Below are 22,255 nucleotides of genomic sequence, written 5' to 3'. Positions count from 1 at the left end.
TTGAACTTACTAGGTACTTCAGTACTTATAGAGAAAATTTTCAACTAAAAACATTATGGTGTAGAGATTATCATTCTGAGTGAAGTCAGACAGAGAAGCAGAATCATTGTATGACATCCCTTATGTGCAGAATCTAAAAAGACATGATACAAATGAACTTACAAAACAGAAACAGATCCACAGACTTAGAGAACGAGCTTATGGTTAGGGGTGGGGAAGGATGGGGGAAGGGTTAGTTAGGGAGTTTGGGATGGACAGGTACATATTGCTATATTTAAAATGGATAACCGACAAGGACCTACTGTATAGCACTGGTAACTCTGCTCAATGTTATGTGGCAGCCTGGAAGGGAGGGGGTTTGGAGGAGAATGGACACATGTATATGTATGGCTGACTCCCTTTGCTATCCACCTGACACTATCACATTGTCAATCAGCTATACTCCAATACAAAAGAAAAAGTTAAAAAAGTATGTTCTACAGAGAAGCATTCATTGAAGATGGCAATGATATATTGTTTATGTAACCATGAAGAAGATTTCAGGCAATTTTATGAATAAATTTAGAAAAAGGAAAATTGTATTTAAGAAAATGTATTTTTTAGAAAAATACCAGTATTTGGTGGTGGAGAAAGTATGCTAAGAAATTGATTAAAGTATGTGAAAATGTACTGAAAGTAAGTACAAATGGTAAAAATAGCATTCAGGTAATTGATAAAAAGACATTTTGTAAAATCTGGAGGGTAAATACATATTTATGTTTTAATATATATTTTATTGTTATTGTTTGAAAAATAATGTTTAAATAGAACTATTTAGTAACTCTACCAAATATAATTGAGCCAAAGTTTTGGTCAATAGATAAGTATACCTAAGAACTATATAATTTTATTAGTTCCTTTGTTCTCAAAAAATGTCCCAGTTGGGTTAATTAATAGGCCTACTAAGCCATATATGAAAAGTGAAAGTGTTAGTTGCTCAGTTGTATTTGACTCTTGGTGACCCCATGGACATGGTAGCCTGCCAGGCTCCTCTGTCCATGGAATTCTGCAGGAATTCTGCAAGAATACTGGAGTGAGTTGCCATTCCCTTCTCCAGGGGATCTTCTGGACTCAGGGATCAAACCTGAGTCTCCTGCATTGCAAGTGGACTCTTTACTGTGTGAGCCACCATATGACTTTTTTTCAACAGTGGAGACTTCCAGCTTTGGGTGACCAAGACAGTAATTTGGCCACAAGGAGTTTGAAAGAGCTTAAAAAACATCATTGCTTCGTATAAAAACTGGTAAAATAAATGGATGTTCTGAAAAGAAAGAATGGCTAGAGTAGTCCCAAGTTACCTTTGCCTTGCAACAGCCTCCCAGACTTGAAGAAACTGTGTCTGTCCATGTTTATAAGTTATCATTATGCCAGACACAATGGGAGAAGGAAATGGCAACCCATTCCAGTATTCTTGCCTAGAGAATCCCATGGACAGAGGAGACTGGTGGGCTGCTGTCCATGGGGTCGCACAAAGTCAGACACAACTGAAGCGACTTAGTATGCCTGCATGCGTTGGAGAAGGAAATGGCAACCCACTCCTGTATTCTTGCCTGGAGAATCCCAGGGACAGAGGAGCCTGGTGGGCTGTTGTCTATGGGCTCGCACAGAGTCGGACACGACTGAAGCGACTTAGAAGCAGCAGAAGCAGCAGCAGAAGCAGCAGCAGCCAACACAATACCGTGTGTGTAGAAAGTCTCTATGTAAGTTGAGTGTGGAATAAAAGAACAGACAGGCTTTACATACAGGGAAACTTGCTACAAAGGGTATGGAGGCATACCCTTATTCTTCAGAAGTTTTTCTATTAGCTGCTAAGTCACTTCAGTCGTGTCCAACTCTGTGTGACCCCATAGACGGCAGCCCACCAGGCTCCCCCGTCCCTGGGATTCTCCAGGCAAGAACACTAGAGTGGGTTGCCATTTCCTTCTCCAATGCATGAAAGTGAAAAGTGAAAGTGAAGTCGCTCAGTCATATCGGACTCTTAGCGACCCCATGGACTGAAGCCTACGAGGCTCCTCCATCCATGGGATTTTCCAGGCAAGAGTACTGGAGTGGGGTGCCATTGCCTTCTCCGTTTTCTATTAGGGAAAGCAAAAAGTCATAAAAATGAAATGTGCAATACATTTTAAAGGAAAAAATTCTAAATGAGTCTGAAGATTATAGCTTAGTTATTGCTGAAGTATTTAAAACAGCATTCCATGATGATTAGTTATCTGAAAAAAATAGACTCAGTAAACCAAAAGTTTGTGTAACTTCTCTACTGGACAGAAATTATTTTAATTAATATATTAACAAATAGTTTAATGGAAATTATTTTACGGTGTACATATTTCATATTTAAAATTTCCTCAAACATATAGTTTTACAACCATGAAACTGGAGTCAACTTTTCCAGTGGCAATAATGTATGACAAGTTAAGCGGTAATTAAAACGGCTTAAGCAAAAGGCATATCAAAGTTGTATCTCTTTAAAAATCAATTTTTTATCACTAATTCTGGTGAATTTATACTCTGTTTTGTTCTGGAAAAAACCTCAGAATTTGCAACAAATACATTAAAATTAAAGGTCAACAAACCTCAACTGCCATAGATAGCCTGAGAATAAACAGAATGGAAGAGTAAGCATAAGTACAGTCCATTTTTCTACTTAAGAGTGACAGCTATACTTCGAAATTCCTAAAAACAGATGGGAGACTGACTGGTTCAGCATTTAAGATAGAAGAATATTTAAATTAATGGAGGCTGGGAGGAGAGCTGATGGTTTTAGCATAAATAATAAAAAAGATACTGCATTTCTTAATCTATCAGTTGACAGTACTTTCCCAGAAGAAATTTGGAATCTAATCCAGGTTCACGTGAATGCAAACTGGCTCACTGAGTTCAAAAGTAACTGCTTGTGGTCAGGTCCTCCAGGGCAGTTCATCTTATTCTGCATTCTGACCTCCATCGCGGTCTTTTTCCCCCATAGTGGCCTCTGCGAGTAATCAATCTGTCCAGAAGGGAAGCTGCCTGAGATCCAAGAGTGATAGCTTTCAACTAGATCTGATGGAGGCCATGTCCTTTTCATGAGGCAAGTGGGAACACAGACCCATATCCCTACTATTTTTAGTTTTCACAACCTCCTTCCCGGTCCTTACTTGTTTCTTTTAGTCCCAAATCGAGAAAGTTAAACCATCCCCGGAATTTAATAGATTGAATGGGGACCCCGATGACTGAAGAAAAGGACCGGCCTGGAGTGCCCTTTGGGGACAAAAAGGTTAAGGGAGTGGCATGGGGCAACTCTCCCAGCTCAAGTGCCCCTCCTAGCAGCGGCCCCAAAAGCCAGCGAGTCCCTCAGACAGGAAGACAAAGGAAGGCTCAGGGCCGAGTGGTGACGGGGTGGGTGGGGGCAGCGACTCGCGTGAGCTCGGGGACGTGAGAACGTAGCCCCCGCCCCCTTCTCCGCCCCCATCTTCGAGAAAGGCGGAGCCGCCAGGCAGCCCTCAGAGAGGTCTCCCCGCGACGCAAAGCAGCCGGCCCCAAGCGGCTGCACACATCCAGGCACGGACGGCGACGGGACGGTACAGTGGGGGAGGGGCGAGGCAGGGGGGCGGAGCCGGCGGCCGAAGAAAGGCCGGGCGGCCGGGAGGGGCGTGGCCTGTGCAGAGAGGGCGGGGCCGCGGGGCGGGGCGGAGCCAGCCGGTCCCGGGCTGCCTGAGACAGTCACTATCCTGACGGCGGCGGCGGCAGCGGCGGCGGTTGGCTAGTGGGGGTTGGGAGGAGCACGGCGGAGCTGCTGGGGCAGCTGGAACTGGCAGTTGCCGGGGGCCAAGAGGAGGATCTGGAGCCGGGAGCGTTCTCCGGGCCGGGCGGAGGAGGCGGCTGCAGTGAGAGTTCAGGGAGCGCTGGCGGCGGTGGCTTCTCAGCAAAGCAAGTGTCTGAGACTGAGACTCCGCAGCGGCGGCGGCGGCGGCAGCAGCCCGGACCGAGGTAACCGAGGGGCGGCGGCTGCAGCGGCGGTGGAAACGAGGCCCCACCCTCAGGTCGGAATCTCGGGGGCTGTGGCTGGGCTCGGACCTCACCCACCCACCCACCCTTTTCAGCCCTGGGCTCCAGACCCGACTTCTAGCGTCGTTCCGCCGCGGGCCGGGCGGGGGCGGGAGCAGCGCTCGGGGTTGGGGGCGCGGAGCTGGACACCGACCCGAAGCGACCCCACATCTAGGATTGGCGAGGACGTCGGGCACCCCTTCCCCCTTCAGAGGACACACCCCGATCTCGGGGCGGGGCGGGTGTCTAGGCGTTCCCAGCCTTCTGGAAGGAAGACCTCAGTGTGGAGGCTGCACCTCTGTCCGTGGCCTCTCCGAGGTGGCCCTCCTGTGGCTCCTTGGGGCCACTGAACCCGAAGGAGGTTCCTGTCGCTGGGAATCCCGGAGTTCCTTTTGTCTATCAGCTGAAACTAGAGGCCGGAACTGTAGGCAAACACCCACCAGCCCAAGCCATCTATTCCTTATCCCTTTCCTGCCTGGAAGGAATTCTCCCCGGCAGCCTTTTCTCTGGCCACAGTAGTAGATTTCATGCCTCACCCCCTCTCCGAAACCATCCTCTTTGGCGCAGAGGAAAGAAGGATTCGCGTAGTACTTGTGTTTGGATTTTATCATTCATGTAAGCTCACCCCCTTCCCCTTTTTCTTTTTAACCCGTTCCCATCCAGCCGCAACCCTGATAATCACCCGCTAGATTTTGCAAACTATCAACAAAGGACTGTGGCCAGTCAAGTCAACAGAGCCCTTTGACTGGCTGGTCTGTGCAAGTTCATAGAGCTTCCCTACCTGGCGCTATTTTGCCAAGCTTGTCGGAAAGACCTTTTTGGCTAGAGTTAAGGATGGTACTGCATGTGCCTAAAGTCTTTATTTCTCCTTTCTATAGTGAGGTTTTAAAAATCCAGGGTAACTTGATTCAAATGTAGCTGTTTGGGAAGCCTAACTATAGAGAAAGGAAAATGTAATTATGATTTTGGTGTAGTTATCCAACTTTTTGAAAGTGCCAGAGATGAAGTGTATGAGTTTTTGAGATTACTGTAACTGGATAATTGTATTTTTTGACAAATAAGCTTTTTATCATGTGATATTTTGCACGAAGGTATTTTTGTTTTATTTTAGTTGCTAGTGGGAATTATTGATTACCTAGACATCTTAAACGCAGAAACTTGTGAACAGGTTCATTAAGGATCTATCTTGAAAAATGCATTTTATGAATGCTTTGAATTAAGAAGATGTTAACAGTGGTTTGCCATTTTTGCCACATAAGAGACAGTAATCTGAAACAGTTCCCTCTCTGGCAGTTGTCCAGATACCTAAAACCTGTAGGGTCTAGTACTTTGACTATCCTTCAACAAGAAGTATAGCACTAACAATCTACTGTGTAAATGTAATCCCTTTGATAGCATTTAACTGTAATGGACACGTTTTTCTGCATCTAATTTTCAGATACAGAGTTAACGCTGGAAATCTGGAGAAGCATTTTATACAAATTGAAAGATTGGGCTTTCTCTTCAGTTTTCCAGATGTATTGTCTCATCTGCATACTTGAAATATCCACAATCACATAAACTCCAGATGTAACCATGGAGTTACGCGACCCGTCAAGATATAGGAAAAGTGTGGTCAAGGTTCGGAACCAGGCAGTTTTCCACCAGTTCAACAATTAATATAAACATATATTCTCTGCTGATTATCAGGAATAAAGAGCCAAATAAAGTCACGCACATTCTGTTGGCAGATGGACTCTGTGGCTGTTGAATTTTACTGTAACTGGTTACTCTGCCATTCAAACTCAACTTAATATGCAAGTTCCGTCCAAAAGGATGTAAAGACCTGTGTTGATGTACCCAGATGCTAGCAAATGTTGATGGTAAGAAACCTATTATGACTAATCCTTGGGAAGAGAAAGTCTGCAAAATGGCTCAAACGAGTTTACTGCAGGGGAAGCAGTTTTACTGTAGGGAGTGGGTTTTCCACAAGCTTCAGCATTGCCTCCAAGAGAAGACTAACTGCTGTAACAGTGCTGTCAACACACCACCCCTTGTAATGAATTCTGGGAATAATGCTAGTGTTGTCTCTGGGAAAGGAGCTGCCTGGGGTGTATTATTGGTAGGAGGGCCTGGCAGTGGCAAGACAGCCTTATGCACTGAACTCTTGTGGCCAAGTTCACCTACAAGCTTGCAGAGAGGTTTACATCGCCAGGCGTTGGCCTTTCATTTCTGCAAAGCGCAGGACTCTGATACTTTGTGTGTTGGAGGGTTTATTAGAGGTCTGGTTGCTCAGATCTGCCGTAGCGGACTACTCCAAGGATATGAGGACAAACTAAGGGATCCAGCAGTTCAAAGCCTCCTACAGCCCGGGGAATGTGAGAGAAACCCAGCGGAAGCATTTAAAAGGTAACAAATAAGTCATGGTCATGGTGTTCTGTTTCTTTGAAAAAATTAAAGGTTTTTTTTTTTTTTTTTCTTCGGTGTTTTGTATTGTTTCTTAACTTTGCCAGTACTTTGACTCTAATTGTGTATTTGGGGATAATCTGTGGTTGTGAAACACTTGTATACTTTGAGTGTTGAAGGAAACAGAATTTAAGCTTTGGATTGTAGGGATATTAATTAAAAGTATATCTTTTACTTGTTTAATAACAGAGTGTGAAGCACTGAAGAAACAGAGAGGTATGATATTCTTGCAGACTTTTTAACATGTGAGTGCCATCCAGTAAAACTCAGGGCAAATCTGTTTTCTTCTGCTGTCAGCCATCAAAATCAGGGTCAGAACTGTTAGATCATTTTGAAATTAATGAGCCGATCTGTTAGGCAATACCTGTATCACAAATTTGAGATGCCAAGCTTGATGGACAGTGTTCAGTATGGAATAATCAATAATGCAAACCTGAATATTAAACTCTACTTTTTAAGAGTTTTAAGTGTGCATAAACAAATCTTTTCCTCTTACTACTTTTTCTGGAGATACTGTCACTCATTGAAGAGCTGAATTTTCATTTCCAATAAGTAATTTCATAAACTGTGGATTTATTGAAATCTTAGAAACTGTTTCAAAAAGCTTAATCTAAGTTGAACTTAGTCTAACTAAAGTATGTAATTATGTAGTTTGATTGAAATTAGTTAAATAAGTTATGTAAATTTTTAATACTTTAAAATATTTAAAATCAAGTCTGATAACTGTATATTTTTGATATATTCTGATCATGAGCAAATCTTTCTCTATAGTAGCAGAGATTTTCTTTAAAAAGATCCTTCTACTCAGATTGTTTTTCTATATTTTTACCCCACTGGGTGAATTTTAGTTACTAATTGAAGGTGAATAAGGAGCAGATACAGCTGTGTATAAAACCACATCAGTATTGATTTTCTGATTGACAGAAGGATCTAATCATTTTGTATTTCCAGTCTATACTTGGTGAGGGAAAGTCTAGTATTTCTACTTGTACCATTCTGGTACTCTTACAGTTTTCTACTGGGTCTTTCAAAAACTTGGGTCACTTTCTTTTTCACTTAAGTAATGAATCAGTGGGCTTCCAAGTGGCTCAGTGGTAAAGAATCTGCCTGCCAATGTAGAAAACACAGGAGACACAGGTTCAATCCCTGGGCCAGGAAAATACCCTGGAAGAGGAAATGGCAACCTACTCCAGTATTGTTGCCTGGAGAGTCCCATGGACTGAGGAGCCTGGCAGGCTGCAGTCCATGCAGTTGCAAAGAGTTAGACATGACTGAGACTGAGCTTGCACAATGATGATTGAGTCATTAAATAAACTAGGTAACCCCTTGATATTGGAAAAGCTGTTTTTGATAATTGGTAGAGCTGCATGTTTCTTTGAGACTGTGAAGCAGTAATATAACCATCGTCAAATGCAGACATGAGAACACACTTAAAAGTTAAAAAGATAGTTTTACATAGTCTATGACATTAGATGATCTAGACCTCTGCTTTTGGACAAATAGTTAAGATTTTATTGTGGGTTTTACTGGTGTTTGGTTGACTTGTTAAATAAATCCTTTGGAGAATTTTAATAGGCATATATTTTATTTAGGCAGGGATAGATGTAATTCAACAAGTAGACAATGGAGCAAAAGGTCATTATTTTCAAAGAGTAAAACAATATTTTGGGGGAGACAGAGATGGATGTAGTTAATCATAACATTATGGGATATAAAATATAAACAAAGAAAAGTAATTATTTTTTTCATTTTTGACAAAAACAATCTCCCAAACCAGGTTGTGTATTGTTACTTTCTAACATCTAACACTTGATAATTAATATTGATGACTTCATATATTTATGTGTGAAATAATTTAAATAGAAATAGAAATTTGATATAGTTCTTCACAGATCCATAAAACTGGGGAAATTTCAGAGTGATTCGGTAATGGATGCTTTTTATCCTCTTTTCTTCAGTTTTACTTCCTAATTTTTTATCCCTATTTTTTTACCCTTAATGATACTGGATACAATATGCAATGCTGCAAACTAACTTCTTACATGGAGTCACATAGCCAAGAAGTAACTTGTTAATAATCAGTTTTTTGAAATCACATTTTCTTCATGATTAAAAAACTGAAAGTAACTTCATGTTTAGTTAAATACTGCTACTTTCTTTTTTTTCTGACATAGTAGAGTATACTCAGTTGATTCTGATATTTAGTTGTCAAGAAATTTCTTCTGACATCCATTCATTCGTTCTTATAGCAAATGTTTATTGAGAGCTTTTTGTATTTTAAGCACAGTTCAGCTACAGATATTTATTGAGAACTGTCTCTGTGTTAGGTAGAATTCAGCTATAGATAAATTAATGAATAGAACAGACAAAATACACTGTCTTCGTGGAGTTTTAAGTTGTTAATGCTAACATTTATTTCTATAAAAAATAACACTTTGGGTAAATACTTGCTGTTGTATAGATGCAGCACACATTTTAACACTGATGGAACCGGATCATCCATTAAAGGGAATGATGAATGAAGGCACATTAATTTCTTATTTTTGTTCTTTTCCATTTTTCTTTCTTCACAGGTTAAAGTGCAAAGCTGTTGTTACTACTCTTAGAATATATATATTTCTTCTATTTCTATTGATGGAACTAAGATGACAACCGTTAGGTTTTTACTTGTTTAGAGAACCAAACGCTGATTTATTTCATTCTGCCTCCCGTTTCAGGCTTATATGGGAAAACTTGGCATTTTCTGTTGAACTGACTTCTCTAGAGTTAGCGGTAGAGTTTCCTAGTAGTCCTTTAACCGTAAAACATATTCCAGTTGTTTTTGACCAAAGGATCAAGTTAAGGAATGAGGGAGGGGTTAGTGGCTTTAGATCTTGTGATTGGTTCAGAAGCACAATGAAAGATGGTTATTGTTTCAACCAGAAAACTTCTTTCTGAACCTTACTGTCATGGTCCTTGACACCCCTCCCTCCCACCCCGCTCCCTCCCCGCCCCTCGCCCAAGGCTAGGGTCTTTTTGGAGAGATAGATGGATGTGGAGTGGAAGTACAAAACTGTGTTCCTAGTGGATATTATTTTCTTTTATTTCTGATTAACAATAGGCAAGGCCAGATGTGAACTTTCTGTGTGATGTCAGTTTTCCAAGTTGGGTAAAAAGATTTTGTTCTTTGTAATGTTGATAGTAGTAGTAGTGTTCGTCGCTCAGTGGTGTCCGACTCTTTGCAACCCCATGGACTGTAGCCCACCAGGCTCCTCTGTCCATGGGATTCTCCAGGCAAGAATACTGGAGTGGGTTGCCATTCCCTTCTCTGGGGGATCTTCCCAACCCAGGGGTCAAATCTGGGTCTCAAATCTGGGTCTCCTGCATCACAGGCAGATTCTTTACCATCTGAGCTACAGGTAATGTTGATAGGAATTATTAAACATCTTCAGTGGTAACCTCAGATTAAGTATAAATGGAATAAAGTTGTGATGAAGAATTAAGGATGAACAACTCTAAACTTTGAGAGTTTAGCAGAAAAATTTTATGAAAAGTGGTGAAAGGTAACAATGGCTTGTTAGAAAAAGATTGGGAGCTAGAAGACTGGACTCTGACATTTGTTCCTTATGTTGAATAGGAATCCTTGAATAGTGGAATTTTCTTTCTAATTTTTTTTTATCTCCTCCTTAAACATTTTATACTTCTTCCCTTATTGGTCTTCAGATTCTTAACTTCTTTTGTAATTACTTATGCATACATGGTTTGTTATCTCCTCTATTAGGCATGTTTTTTCATAACATTATTCATGGCTGATTAATATCTTATGTTTATGACAGCACTTTGAACAGCATTTTGCATATTGTAAGTGCTATATGAGTGTTGTTTGAGTGAGTGAATATTGCTACTTACCTATCTAGAATATGTTTGAACCTGATTGAAGGACAGCTGAAGCTCTTGCATAAGAAAGGAAATTGAAATGTTACATCATTTAGGTGAGTGTTAAATGCAGACCAGACTGGTATCAGATCAGATCAGTCACTCAGTCATGTCTCACTCTTTGCGACCCCATGAATTGTACCACGCCAGGCCTCCCTGTCCATCACCAACTCCCAGAGTTCACTCAGACTCACATCCATCGAGTCAGTGATGCCATCCAGCCATCTCATCCTCTGTCGTCCCCTTCTCCTCCTGCCCCCAATCCCTCCCAGCATCAGAGTCTTTTCCAATGAGTCAACTCTTCGCATGAGGTGGCCAAAGTACTGGAGTTTCAGCTTTAGCATCATTCCTTCCAAAGAAATCCCAGGGCTGATCTCCTTCAGAATGGACTGGTTGGATCTCCTTGCAGTCCAAGGGACTCTCAAGAGTCTTCTCCAACACCACAGTTCAAAAGCATCAATTCTTCGGTGCTCAGCCTTCTTCACAGTCCAGCTCTCACATCCATACATGACCACAGGAAAAACCATAGCCTTGACTAGATGAACCTTTGTTGGCAAAGTAATGTCTCTGCTTTTGAATATGCTATCTAGGTTGGTCATAACTTTCCTTCCAAGGAGTAAGCGTCTTTTAATTTCATGGCTGCAGTCACCATCTGCAGTGATTTTGGAGCCCAAAAAAATAAAGTCTGACACTGTTTCCACTGTTTCCCCATCTATTTCCCATGAAGTGATGGGACCGGATGCCATAATCCTCGTTTTCTGAATGTTGAGCTTTAAGCCAACTTTTTCACTCTCCACTTTCACTTTCATCAAGAGGCTTTTGAGTTCCTCTTCACTTTCTGCCATAAGGGTGGTGTCACCTGCACATCTGAGGTTATTGATATTTCTCCCGGCAATCTTGATTCCAGCTTGTGTTTCTTCCAGTCCAGCATTTCTCATGATGTACTCTGCATATAAGTTAAATAAACAGGGTGACAATATACAGCCTGACGTACTCCTTTTCCTATTTGGAATCAGTCTGTTGTCAGCTCAGGCAGCTCAGGTGGTCTGGTATTCCATCTCTTGAAGAATTTTCCACAGTTTATTGTGATCCACACAGTCAAAGGCTTTGGCATAGTCAATAAAGCAGAAATAGATGTTTTTCTGGAACTCTCTTGCTTTTTCCATGATCCAGCGGATGTTGGCAATTTGATCTCTGGTTCCTCTTCCTTTTCTAAAACCAGCTTGAATATCAGGAAGTTCACGGTTCACATATTGCTGAAGGCTGGCTTGGAGAATTTTGAACATTACTAGCGTGTGAGATGAGTGCAATTGTGTGGTAGTTTGAGCATTCTTTGGCATTGCCTTTCTTTGGGATTGGAATGAAAACTGACCTTTTCCAGTCCTGTGGCCACTGCTGAGTTTTCCAAATTTGCTGGCATATTGAGTGCAGCACTTTCTCAGCATCATCTTTCAGGATTTGGAATAGCTCAACTGGAATTCTGTCACCTCCACAAGCTTTGTTCGTAGTGATGCTGTCAAAGGCCCACTTGACTTCACATTCCAGGATGTCTGGCTCTAGGTCAGTGATCACACCATCGTGGTTATCTGGGTTGTGAAGGCTGGTATAGTGATTATTAATTTATTAACCTGATGTCTGCTCTTTAGCATGTGTGACTATGGCATTGGTCCAGATAGTTTTACATGGCCAGATGTCTATCTTCTGTCTCAAGTGACTCCAAGTATTTTTGGCAAACTCAACAAAGGGGCAAAGGACAGAATGGGACTGGAGTGTGTTCTTCCTTCTTACCCTCAGTTGTAGGGTATTTTCAGGGCAAAATAGTTCCTTTCCATTATCTGTTTTTTATATCTAAGACTACTTATACTCTTAACTAACACTGTTAACTATTAAGTCTGATCTCTACATATTTACAGAAAGATGTTTAAGCCTAAGAGTTTCTGAATCCACTTTTAATCTATCTTTAGCCTTAGATCATATATGTTAGTAATTTTTTTTCATTATTAGTGCTTTCTTCTATTCAGAATCCTCTGTCTGACTGTGTTCTTTGATGGGGCTTTCTCTAGGTTCTCTCTGGCTGTCCAACAAAGCCTCTTTATGTCATCTCCATTTGTTTATACACTCCTTCAATAATTTACTTACATGGCTACCAATGCTTATGTCTAACATAATAGCAATCCAGTCTACATCAACAACCTTTCTGTTCATTCTGATCAACATATCTTTTCACTGGAGTGTCCCTCATCTACCTTCCTCTGTTCAACCCGTCATCTCTTTTAGCATTTCTATTCATTGACACTAATTTATTTCTTAAACAAAAAGTCAGCACCTGCTGTGTGCCAGATGTGTGCTAATGTGCAGATAACAGGACTGAAGTGGTGAATTAAACAGGACACTGAAAAGTGGGGAGACATACATTGAACAAATAATCACAAAAAATGCAGCTTTGCTAAGTGCTGAGAAGGAGGGACACAGGCCAGTAAGAAAACATAAAATATAAGGCTTGATTGTTATCTAAGTTGCTCCATAGTTACGCTTATTTTCTAAACCCTTTCTATTTAAAAGTATGATCATGAGATCAACAATATTGGCATAACCTGGGAGGTTATTATAAAAGCAGAATCTTAAATTACTGAAGTGATCTGCCTTTTAAAAAGATTTCTAGGTGAATTCTGTGCACATTGAAGTTTGAGAAGCACTGTTCAGGGTAGATACTAGAGTTTTCTTTTGACTTTTCTGTTATCTTTTTTTATTCCATGGTATGTCATCTTTTTCTTGGAATGGTTCTTAAATTCTTTTACCCTAATCTAGAATTTTTGTTCATCACCTCCTAGGTGCTCCACTTAATCTTAGCATCTCTGTATTGTGATTCCTTTTGGTAATGGCCAATTAACCAAAGTAAAACAGTGCTTTCTTTAGGTCATTCCTCTGAGCCTGTGATAATGTAAACAACAAATTTAAATTTGTCTACTTGACTTTAAAAGTTCTTTACGATTTGGTTCTGTTCCATCTAAAGTATGTATTATGTTTCCAGACTTCACCAGAACACATTAAGCTATTTATTCTTTCAGGAAATATTTTTAAGCTTATGAGACAATGTTAAAGTTGATAAGAGATATGAATAAGAATATTCTCATTTTTCTTATTGTTTAATGAGATCTTAATGTACTTAGTAAGAATATGGACCTTTTGTTTGTTATATGTTGCAGATTTTTTTAGTTTTAACTTTGATTTTAGCAATTTTGCTTAAATGAATTCTATACAATGAAATGGTTTGATTTTATAAAGTAAAATAAGTAAACACTCTTCTTGCCTTAAAAAAATCTTTGAAGTGTATTCTGATTGGTTGCCTGTCTTTATTCTCTAGTTATTTTACTACTTTCTTTGTGTTAGTGTGTTAGTCTCTCAGTTGTGTCTGACTCTTTGCAACCCCATGGACTGTGGCCCACGAGGCTCCTCTGTCAATGGCATTTCCCAGGCAAGGATGCTGGAATAGGTTGCAATTTCCTTCTCCAGGGGATCTTCCCCACTCAGGGATCAAACCGTGGTCTCCTGCGTTGCAGGCAGATTCTTTAGCTTCTGAGCCACCAGGAAAGTCCTGTCTTTGACTATACTATATATAATTGTTTTAAATTTCAAACCAACTTCTCTTTCATGTTATCTTAATTTCAGAAATATCTCTATCATTTTCTTTTCTACAACATATGTAATGTAACTAAATGCTGTCCTCAGATGCTTGGTCGTATCCAACTCTTTGCGACCTGATGGACTGTAGCCTACCATGCTCCTCTGTCACTGGATTCTCCAGGCAAGAATACAGGAGTGGGTTGCCATTTCCAGGGATCTTCCTGACCCAAGGGTTGAACCCACTTCTCTTACGTCTCCTGCATTGGCAGGCGGATTCTTTACCACAGGTGGCACCCAGGAAGCCCGGTGTAGCTAAATAATCTTTGATAATAATGTAAAATTTGAAAATGTTCATATAATTACTTAATGAAAATAAGAATTAATTAAGAGAATTATATCTTATTTGTGGTTATCTTGAAAAACAATTTGGAATGTTTCAAGAACTTGTAACCTTTTAACAGTTGTGACTCCAGAAGTGAATACGTAGATATTGCCGTGGATTGAATTATTTGCTTTTGTTCTTCTCTCTAGGTATCCTTGGTCTTTCCCACATGATATTGCAGTGCTTCTGGGTCCTTCTCTGCCTTTTAATTTTGGGTCAGCCATGTGATATGGGGGATGTTAGTAGACGTGATCCAAACAGAGACTTAGCACGTGCACATGTGATTGGGCTGCTCCTCTTTGAGGCTCAGCACCTTGAGGAGGATATGTTCTGGCCAGCTAGTTGGTCCCAAGAGGATGAGAGGGATGTGGTGCAAACCTGACCCAACTCAAAGCTTGACTCTTAAGTCTGGAATACAACAAATATACAGACACAGGACAAAGTATAAATGATTGTTATTTTAAGCTCCTGAGTTCTGAGGTGGTTGTGGTATACCTCTCTTGTGGAAAAAACTAACAATCCAAAAATTAAGGAAATGATATTTCAAATAGGAAATCATTAATTTTCATAAAAAATCTGAGCATCCTCATTGATCCCCCAATTTCACTCCTCCCCTTCCCCGATTCTGTCAGCTACTTTTGTTCTGTTTCCAAGATAAATAACTCAATTTTTCTTCATCGCCATTGCTGCTACTCCCATATCCCTTGCAGTGATGTCCTAACTGGTCTGCTCCTTGCTGCTGTTATCCCTCTTATCTTCACAGATTAATTAAGGGTATCAAATCTTGTTATTTCTCTGCTTAAAACTTGCAGATAGCTATTGCTTTTCATAAATAAATAAAATTATTTATTTATAATAAATTCTAAGCTTTACATGGTCTGGTCCTTGCCTAGCCATTGACTTTGACCTGTACTGTTCTCAGCCTTGTTATTTGTTCATCATCCGCATTGACCTTATTATTATTCTATAATAGGTCACATTCTGGCCAACAGATGTCTGTATGGCCACTTACTCTGATATCACTTAGGTGTACCAGTTTTAATGTTTCCTCCTTGCAGAGTTACCTTTGTCCAGTGAGTCGCCCCAGCCAGTCATTTTCTTAAATTACATCATCCCACTTTGCTTTCTTTTTGTCTTAATTTTCAGTGTCTATCATGGTTGGGAATTATTTTGTGCATACTTTGACTTTCTAGCTAGCTTCTGGAATGAGCAGAGTACTTGTTTGTCTTGTGCCTTTATATGTCTAGGGCTTAGAATATAGTAAAGACTCATTACTTCCTGAATTAATAATCTTGTCACATTGATAATTTGCTCTGAACATATTCAGCTTTGAAATATTCTGTTTTCCTGTGGAATCATCTGTACATATAGATAAAATAGTTATAGATGAAAAGTATTTAAAACCAGCATTTTGATGACTTTATATTAGTGTCTTTTACAATTCATGTTGAAATTAATTTTTATCAAATGGAAACTTTTTAATAACATCAGATTTATGTTACGTCATGTGAGTGATGTGATGTCACCTCTTGCCTCTCTTCTATAAATCCATAGTTTCAACTTGAAACTCTTATCATTCTTTCAGACATTGTCATTTAAAATTCATATTCACTTAGAAAGGAGAAAAAAACTTTTGCAATTTAAATCTCAGTTAATATGTTTGTTAAGTTGCTACTTTAGGGAGAGAAGCAACTTGCAAAATGGTGGACTTCACAGGAATTGAAAGGTAAACACTAATGGTACTAAAAGGGAAGAAATCGTTGTAGAAAGTAAATTATAGAGGAAATGATACATTGCTCCTATCCCCAAAGCTTCAGTTATACAGGAAAATTAATAAAATAGAGAGACAAACATGCATGTACCTATTCATTTTGCCACATTTACTCTAAATCTGAGTTTTCTGTTTCTTTTAAAAAAAGATAATCCACATTTAAAGCCACTGAAGTATCCCATTCTAATTCTAATTTAGGTGACCCCCAGGTGTCCCATCTGTGAATTTACTTGTTATGCATATGTAGTTTGACTAGTTTATATACATGGGGAGATATACATACTTGTTACCTGCTTTAGTTCTGTACATTTGTAGTTCCACATCGGCAATTCTCAAACATTTTTATTCTAGGTCCTCTCTATACTCTTAAAAATTATTGAGTACCACAAAGAATTTGTTTATGTGGATTATGTCTGTGTATCAATATTTGTTTATTTGAAATTTAAACTAATATTTAATATAAACATATTTAATAGTAATGAATCTTATACATTAACATAATATTTTAATGAAAGAATAACTGAATTGCCCATGACAAAAGGAAACAATACACATAGCAGCATTGTTTTACATAGTTTTGCAAATCTTTTTAATATTAGGCTTAATAAAAGACAGCTGGACTATCATGGTTATGTTTCTGCATGCAGCTTCTGGAAAAGTCCATTTATCCTTGAGAAAAAACAAGAGTGAAAAAGGCAAATAACATTTTAGTTTTATGATGACCCTGATTAGGGACTTCTGCTGCTGCTGCTGCTAAGTCGTTTCAGTCGTATCCGACTCTATGCGACCCCATAGACGGCAGCCCACCAGGCTCCCCTGTCCCTGGGATTCTCCCGGCAAGAATACTTGAGTGGGTTGCCATTTTCTTCTCCAATGCATGAAGGTGAAAAGTGAAAGTGAAGTTGCTCAGTCCTGTCCCACTCTGAGCGACCCCATGGACTGTAGCCTACCGAGCTCCTCTGTCCATGGGATTTTCCAGGCAAGAGTACTGGAGTGGGGTGCCATTGCCTTCTCCGTAGGGACTTCTAGGGATCCCATACTATACTTTGAAAAACTTTGTTCTGTATAAATAGTATTGTGTTGCTAGTACTAACCTGCAATATTTTCTTTGTAATATTGTTTTTTGTTTGTTTGTTTAGCCATGTTGTTACATGTGGATCTACATGGTTCACTTTACAGTACATGACCATGCATGCCAAGTCACTTCAGTTTTGTCCAACTCTTTGTGACCTTTTGGACTGTAGCCCAACAGGCTCCTCTGTCTATGAGATTCTCCAGGCAAGAACATTGGAGTGGGTTGCTGTGCCCTCCTCCAGGGGATCTTTCCCACCCAGGAATGGAACCCATGTCTTTTAGGTCTCCTGAGTTGGCAGGCAGGTTCTTTACCACTAGCACTACCTGGCAAATCCACTCTCCAGTATATAATTTCATTTTTTATACTATAATTCATTTATTGTCATGTTGATACTCGTTTAAGATGTATTCAACTTTTTAACTTTGCAAAACAGTTAAGAACATTCTTGGGTATTCTAGCGTGCATAGATTAAGAATAAAGAAATGAAGGGTAATTCCAAGTTGAATTAAATACTCAAGTATTAAGTGAAATTTTGGGTCTTAAGGTGTGTATACCCATCTTCAATTTGGAGATAGTACCAACTACTCTTTAAAATTCCATCAGTTTATACTCTTCTAAGAGTGTATAATTTGAGTTTCCATTACTCTACCAGATCTCCAACACTTGCCATATTTTCAGAGTTCTTTATGTGTTGGAAGGTGAATGTGAAACAATATCTTATTATTTTAAATACCCTTGATCCCGTGCCTTGTCATTCTGCTTGTGTAATTTTTGTTTTGAAATGTACAAAATGAATATAATATCAGTCTTTTCATGATTTCCTTTATAGTTTGGCCTTTTGGGGTCTTAAAATTTAAAAACTTGTTTTCTACTTGATTGTTCTAGTAGTATTTGTTGAATGGCTCATCTTTCACTATTGATTTTAATACTACTGCAGTCAGATACACACACATTCCTGTATTTCTGAGTTCCCTATTCAACTTTGGTTTATTCATTCCTTTGTTGTTTTATCAAATATGTATTAGATAGCAGGAATGTACCAGGTGCGTTCTTAATACTGGGTTATATTAGTTAAAATGTGGCAAGTATCATTTGTATTTATTGAGCTTTTATTTTGAGGGTTGGCGTGAGTAGTTGGCAGAAAAGTGGAAAGTTAAGAAGACAGTATATAATATACAGCATATCACTAGATAATAGGTGGTATGTGGAAAATCAAAACAAAGTAAGGATGATAGGAGTGATATGCTGAGTAGGTTGGGGCCAAAGAGTTGCTATTTATATAGGGAAAGTTAGGGCATTCTGTAGGAAGTATCCAGACTGAGGAAGATTCCAAGTGCAAAGTCCTTCGGTGGGAACTGGCTTGGTATTATCCAAGAAAAACAAAGGGAAACCAAGAGACAAGTAGAGGCGTAGTTAGAAGCCACATAATACATGGACTTGGAGGCCATTATAAGGATAGTCACTTTTACTTTGAGGAGATGAGAAGACATTAAGTCTTTTAAACAGAGTAGTAAAACATCATATGATTTATGGTTTTAAAGGGTCACACTAGCTACCGTGTTAAGAACTGGGGTGGTAAACACGCAGGCAAGGAAACCAGTAAGTGACTAGTGCAGCAGTTAAGGCTGAGAGATAATACTTGGACTTTGGTGAAGTGGTGGAGGTAGTGAGCAGTGTTTAAATAATTTTTATCTAAGAAGCAAGGTCAGTAGTTGGGAGTGAACTTTGAGAAGAGGAAAGTGTAAAATAGTCCTCTAGGCAAGTGGGGTATGGATGGCTTAGTGCTTCTCCAAGTGTGGTGTAGGCCCCTGCAAGGTCAACTTCTTTAAAAAAACAATACTAACACACAATGCTGTATTTGTTTTTTCACTCTCATTCTCTGAGGGTATGGTGAGGGCCACATGAGAGACTGAGTGCATAAATATTCTGACTGAGATTTTTATTAGGATCACATTGAATTTTAGATTAATTTGTGGAAATTGACCTGTTTGCAATGTTGAATCCCCTAATCTATGAATATGGTACATCTCAACTTACTTAGATTTTTTTTTTTTTCCAATTTTCCTCAGCAGTGTATTATAGTTTCCAGTATATAGGTCTAGTACATCTTGGATTGGATTTATTTTCAACTGTTTGATTTTTTTTTTGTACTATTGTAAATAATATTATTTGTAAATACTATTTTATGTGTTTTTTAAAACGTTAGTGTGTAGGGATTCAAATGATTTTTATATATTGACATTGTCACAAAGTAGTCTTGTGCAGTCCACTCATTAATTGTTATTCTCTAATGACTTTCACTTTAGAAGTATATTTCCAATTGGTACAGAGTTAGAGGTTTAGAAGGTGTGTGTGTGTGTGTGTGTGTGTGTGTGTGTGTGCGTGCACATGCACGTATTTCCTTCAGCATTTTAAAGATACCTTTAAGTTCAGTTCAGTCAGTTCAGTCGCTCAGTTGTGTCCGACTCTTTTCGACCCCATGAATCGAAGCACGCCAGGCCTTCCTGTTCATCACCAACTCCCGGAGTTCACTCAGACTCACGTCCATTGGGTCAGTGATGCCATCCAGCCATCTCACCCTCTGTCGTCCCCTTCTCCTCCTGTCCCCAATCCCTCCCAGCATCAGAATCTTTTCCAATGAGTCAACTCTTCGCATGAGGTGGCCAAAGTACCGGAGTTTCACCTTTAGCATCATTCCTTCCAAAAAAATCCCAGGACTGATCTCCTTCAGAATGGACTGGTTGGATCTCCTTGCAGTCCAAGGGACTTTCAAGAGTCTTCTCCAACACCACAGTTCAAAAGCATCAATTCTTTGGCGCTCAGCCTTCTTCACAGTCCAACTCTCACATCCATACATGACCACAGGAAAAACCATAGCCTTAACTAGACAGACCTTTGTTGGCAAAGTAATGTCTCTGCTTTTGAATATGCTAGCTGCAGTGATTTTGGAGCCCAAAAAAATAAAATCTGACACTGTTTCCCCATCTATTTCCCATGAAGTGATGGGACCGGATGCCATGATCTTCATTTTCTGAATGTTGAGCTTTAAGCCAACTTTTTCACTCTCCTCTTTCACGTTCATTAAGAGGCTTTTGAGTTCCTCTTCACTTTCTGCCATAAGGGTGGTGTCATCTGCATATCTGAGGTTACTGATATTTCTCCCAGCAATCTTGATTCCAGCTTGTGTTTCTTCCAGTCCAGCGTTTCTCATGATGTACTCTGCATATAAGTTAAATAAGCAGGGTGACAATATCCAGCCTTGACGTACTCCTTTTCCTATTTGGAACCAGTCTGTTGTTCCATGTCCAGTTCTAACTGTTGCTTCCTGACCTGCGTATAGATTTCTCAAGAGGCAGGTCAGGTGGTCTGCTATTCCCATCTCTTTCACAACTTTCCACAGTTTATCATGATCCACAGTTTATCATGATCCACACAGTCAAAGGCTTTGGCATAGTCAATAAAGCAGAAATAGATGTTTTTCTGGAACTCTCTTGCTTTTTCCATGATCCAGCGGATGTTGACAATTTGATCTCTGGTTCCTCTTCCTTTTCTAAAACCAGCTTAAACATCAGGAAGTTCACGGTTCACATATTGCTGAAGCCTGGCTTGGAGAATTTTGAGCATTCCTTTTCTAGCATGTGAGATGAGTGCAATTGTGCGGTAGTTTGAGCATTCTTTGGCATTGCCTTTCTTTGGGATTGGAATGAAAACTGACCTTTTCCAGTCCTGTGGCCATATGTCTTATACATCTTCATTTCTGTTGAAAAGTTTCTTGAAGACTTGTTTTTGCTTCTTTGGTAATGCCTTCTCTCTTTTTTTGTTTCCTTTTAAGATTTTCTGTATCTGTGATTTTTTCTTTGTTTTTTGGTAGACTTTGTCTTGCGTAAGTGTGGTTTCTTGGTAGTTTTTCTGTTTTTGGATTTACTGAGTTTCCTAAATCTGTGGATTGATTTTTTTCATTAGTTTTAGAAAAGTCTCATCTATTTACTTCGAGCTGATTCTTTTTCTTTGCAGACCACAGTTGTGTGTAAGTTGTACCTTTCAAATGCATTCCTCATGTATTTTCCACACTACTCTGTTCTAGCCTTCTTTTCTCAGGTTTGGGTATTTTCTTTTGGCCTTTATTTTGAATTTGTTAATTTCATCTTCCATTGTTTTCATGATGGTGTTGAATATACCCAAAGAATTTCTGACATCAAATACATACAGTTTTTTGTTCTAAAGTGGAATTTTAGTTCTTTGTTTTTATAGATTCTGAGTTTTTTTGGTTGAAATTCTTCATCTTTTATCCACTTTTTTCCTAATCTGTTTTCTTTAATATTTTAATTATGGTTAGTTTAGTCTATGCTAACAATAGTATCTATTTGAATCTGTATTTATTGTTTCTTTTTCCTCTGAATTCCCAATCACATATTTCTGCCCTTTTTCTGTCTGATAATTTTTGATTGTATGTCAGATAGTGTGTCAAATGCTGTAGAGTTCCAGACAGTATCTTTCATCAGAGAAGATTTGCTTTTTTCTCATTTGGGCAGAGAGTGAGGGGCTGCTGTAAATAGAGCTTGAGCTGGGCTGAGGCTCCTTTGAAGTCTTACTGAGACAGCTAGTTTATTTCTGTCATTTTGGTGTGGACCTTCTCAGCTTTTGATTGAGAGCTCCAAAAGGACTGTTGATAATTCACTTCTTCCCCAAGAAGTATCCATTTAGTTTTTTGACTTCCTGCCCTTTATACCTTCAAATTCTAACAAACGTCTTGAAGAAGGTGAGTTTTGTGTTTAAAGCAAATTCCCTCCCTTTGGTAGAATTTTGTCTTCAGCTACAGACTGTGGGGGACTTTTAGACACAGTCATCCTAGTTCCCCAACCCAGAATTTAGCAGAGATACCTTGGAGAAAACAGCCTGTTGTTAGGGACACTTCAGATTTGACTCTGCTCTCTAAAAGAGAAATGTCTGGTCCCTATAAAAGTTGGGGTGATGTTGTTTC

At 39.4% G+C, this 22,255-nt stretch overlaps 1 protein-coding gene across 2 annotated transcripts in view; it reads left to right on the top strand.

Annotated features, from left to right (window-relative positions):
• The first annotated feature begins 3,688 nt into the window (after positions 1-3,688).
• ANKRD50 (ankyrin repeat domain 50) overlaps positions 3,689-22,255 on the top strand; it is a 40,923-nt gene continuing 22,356 nt past the window's right edge. Inside the window, exons 1-2 of one of the 2 annotated variants that reach the window (XM_027567304.1) lie at positions 3,689-4,005; positions 5,501-6,450. In XM_027567304.1, the coding sequence (XP_027423105.1) occupies positions 5,906-6,450 (545 nt within the window). In that variant the 5' untranslated portion in view covers positions 3,689-4,005; positions 5,501-5,905. Of the gene's footprint in view, positions 4,059-5,500; positions 6,451-22,255 lie in introns of both variants that reach the window. The other variant, XM_027567305.1, reaches the window with a different exon arrangement.

Source organism: Bos indicus x Bos taurus, chromosome 17, assembly GCF_003369695.1.
Source record: "Bos indicus x Bos taurus breed Angus x Brahman F1 hybrid chromosome 17, Bos_hybrid_MaternalHap_v2.0, whole genome shotgun sequence".
Lineage (NCBI taxonomy): Eukaryota > Metazoa > Chordata > Mammalia > Artiodactyla > Bovidae > Bos > Bos indicus x Bos taurus.
This window is presented reverse-complemented; position numbering and strand designations above follow the sequence as displayed.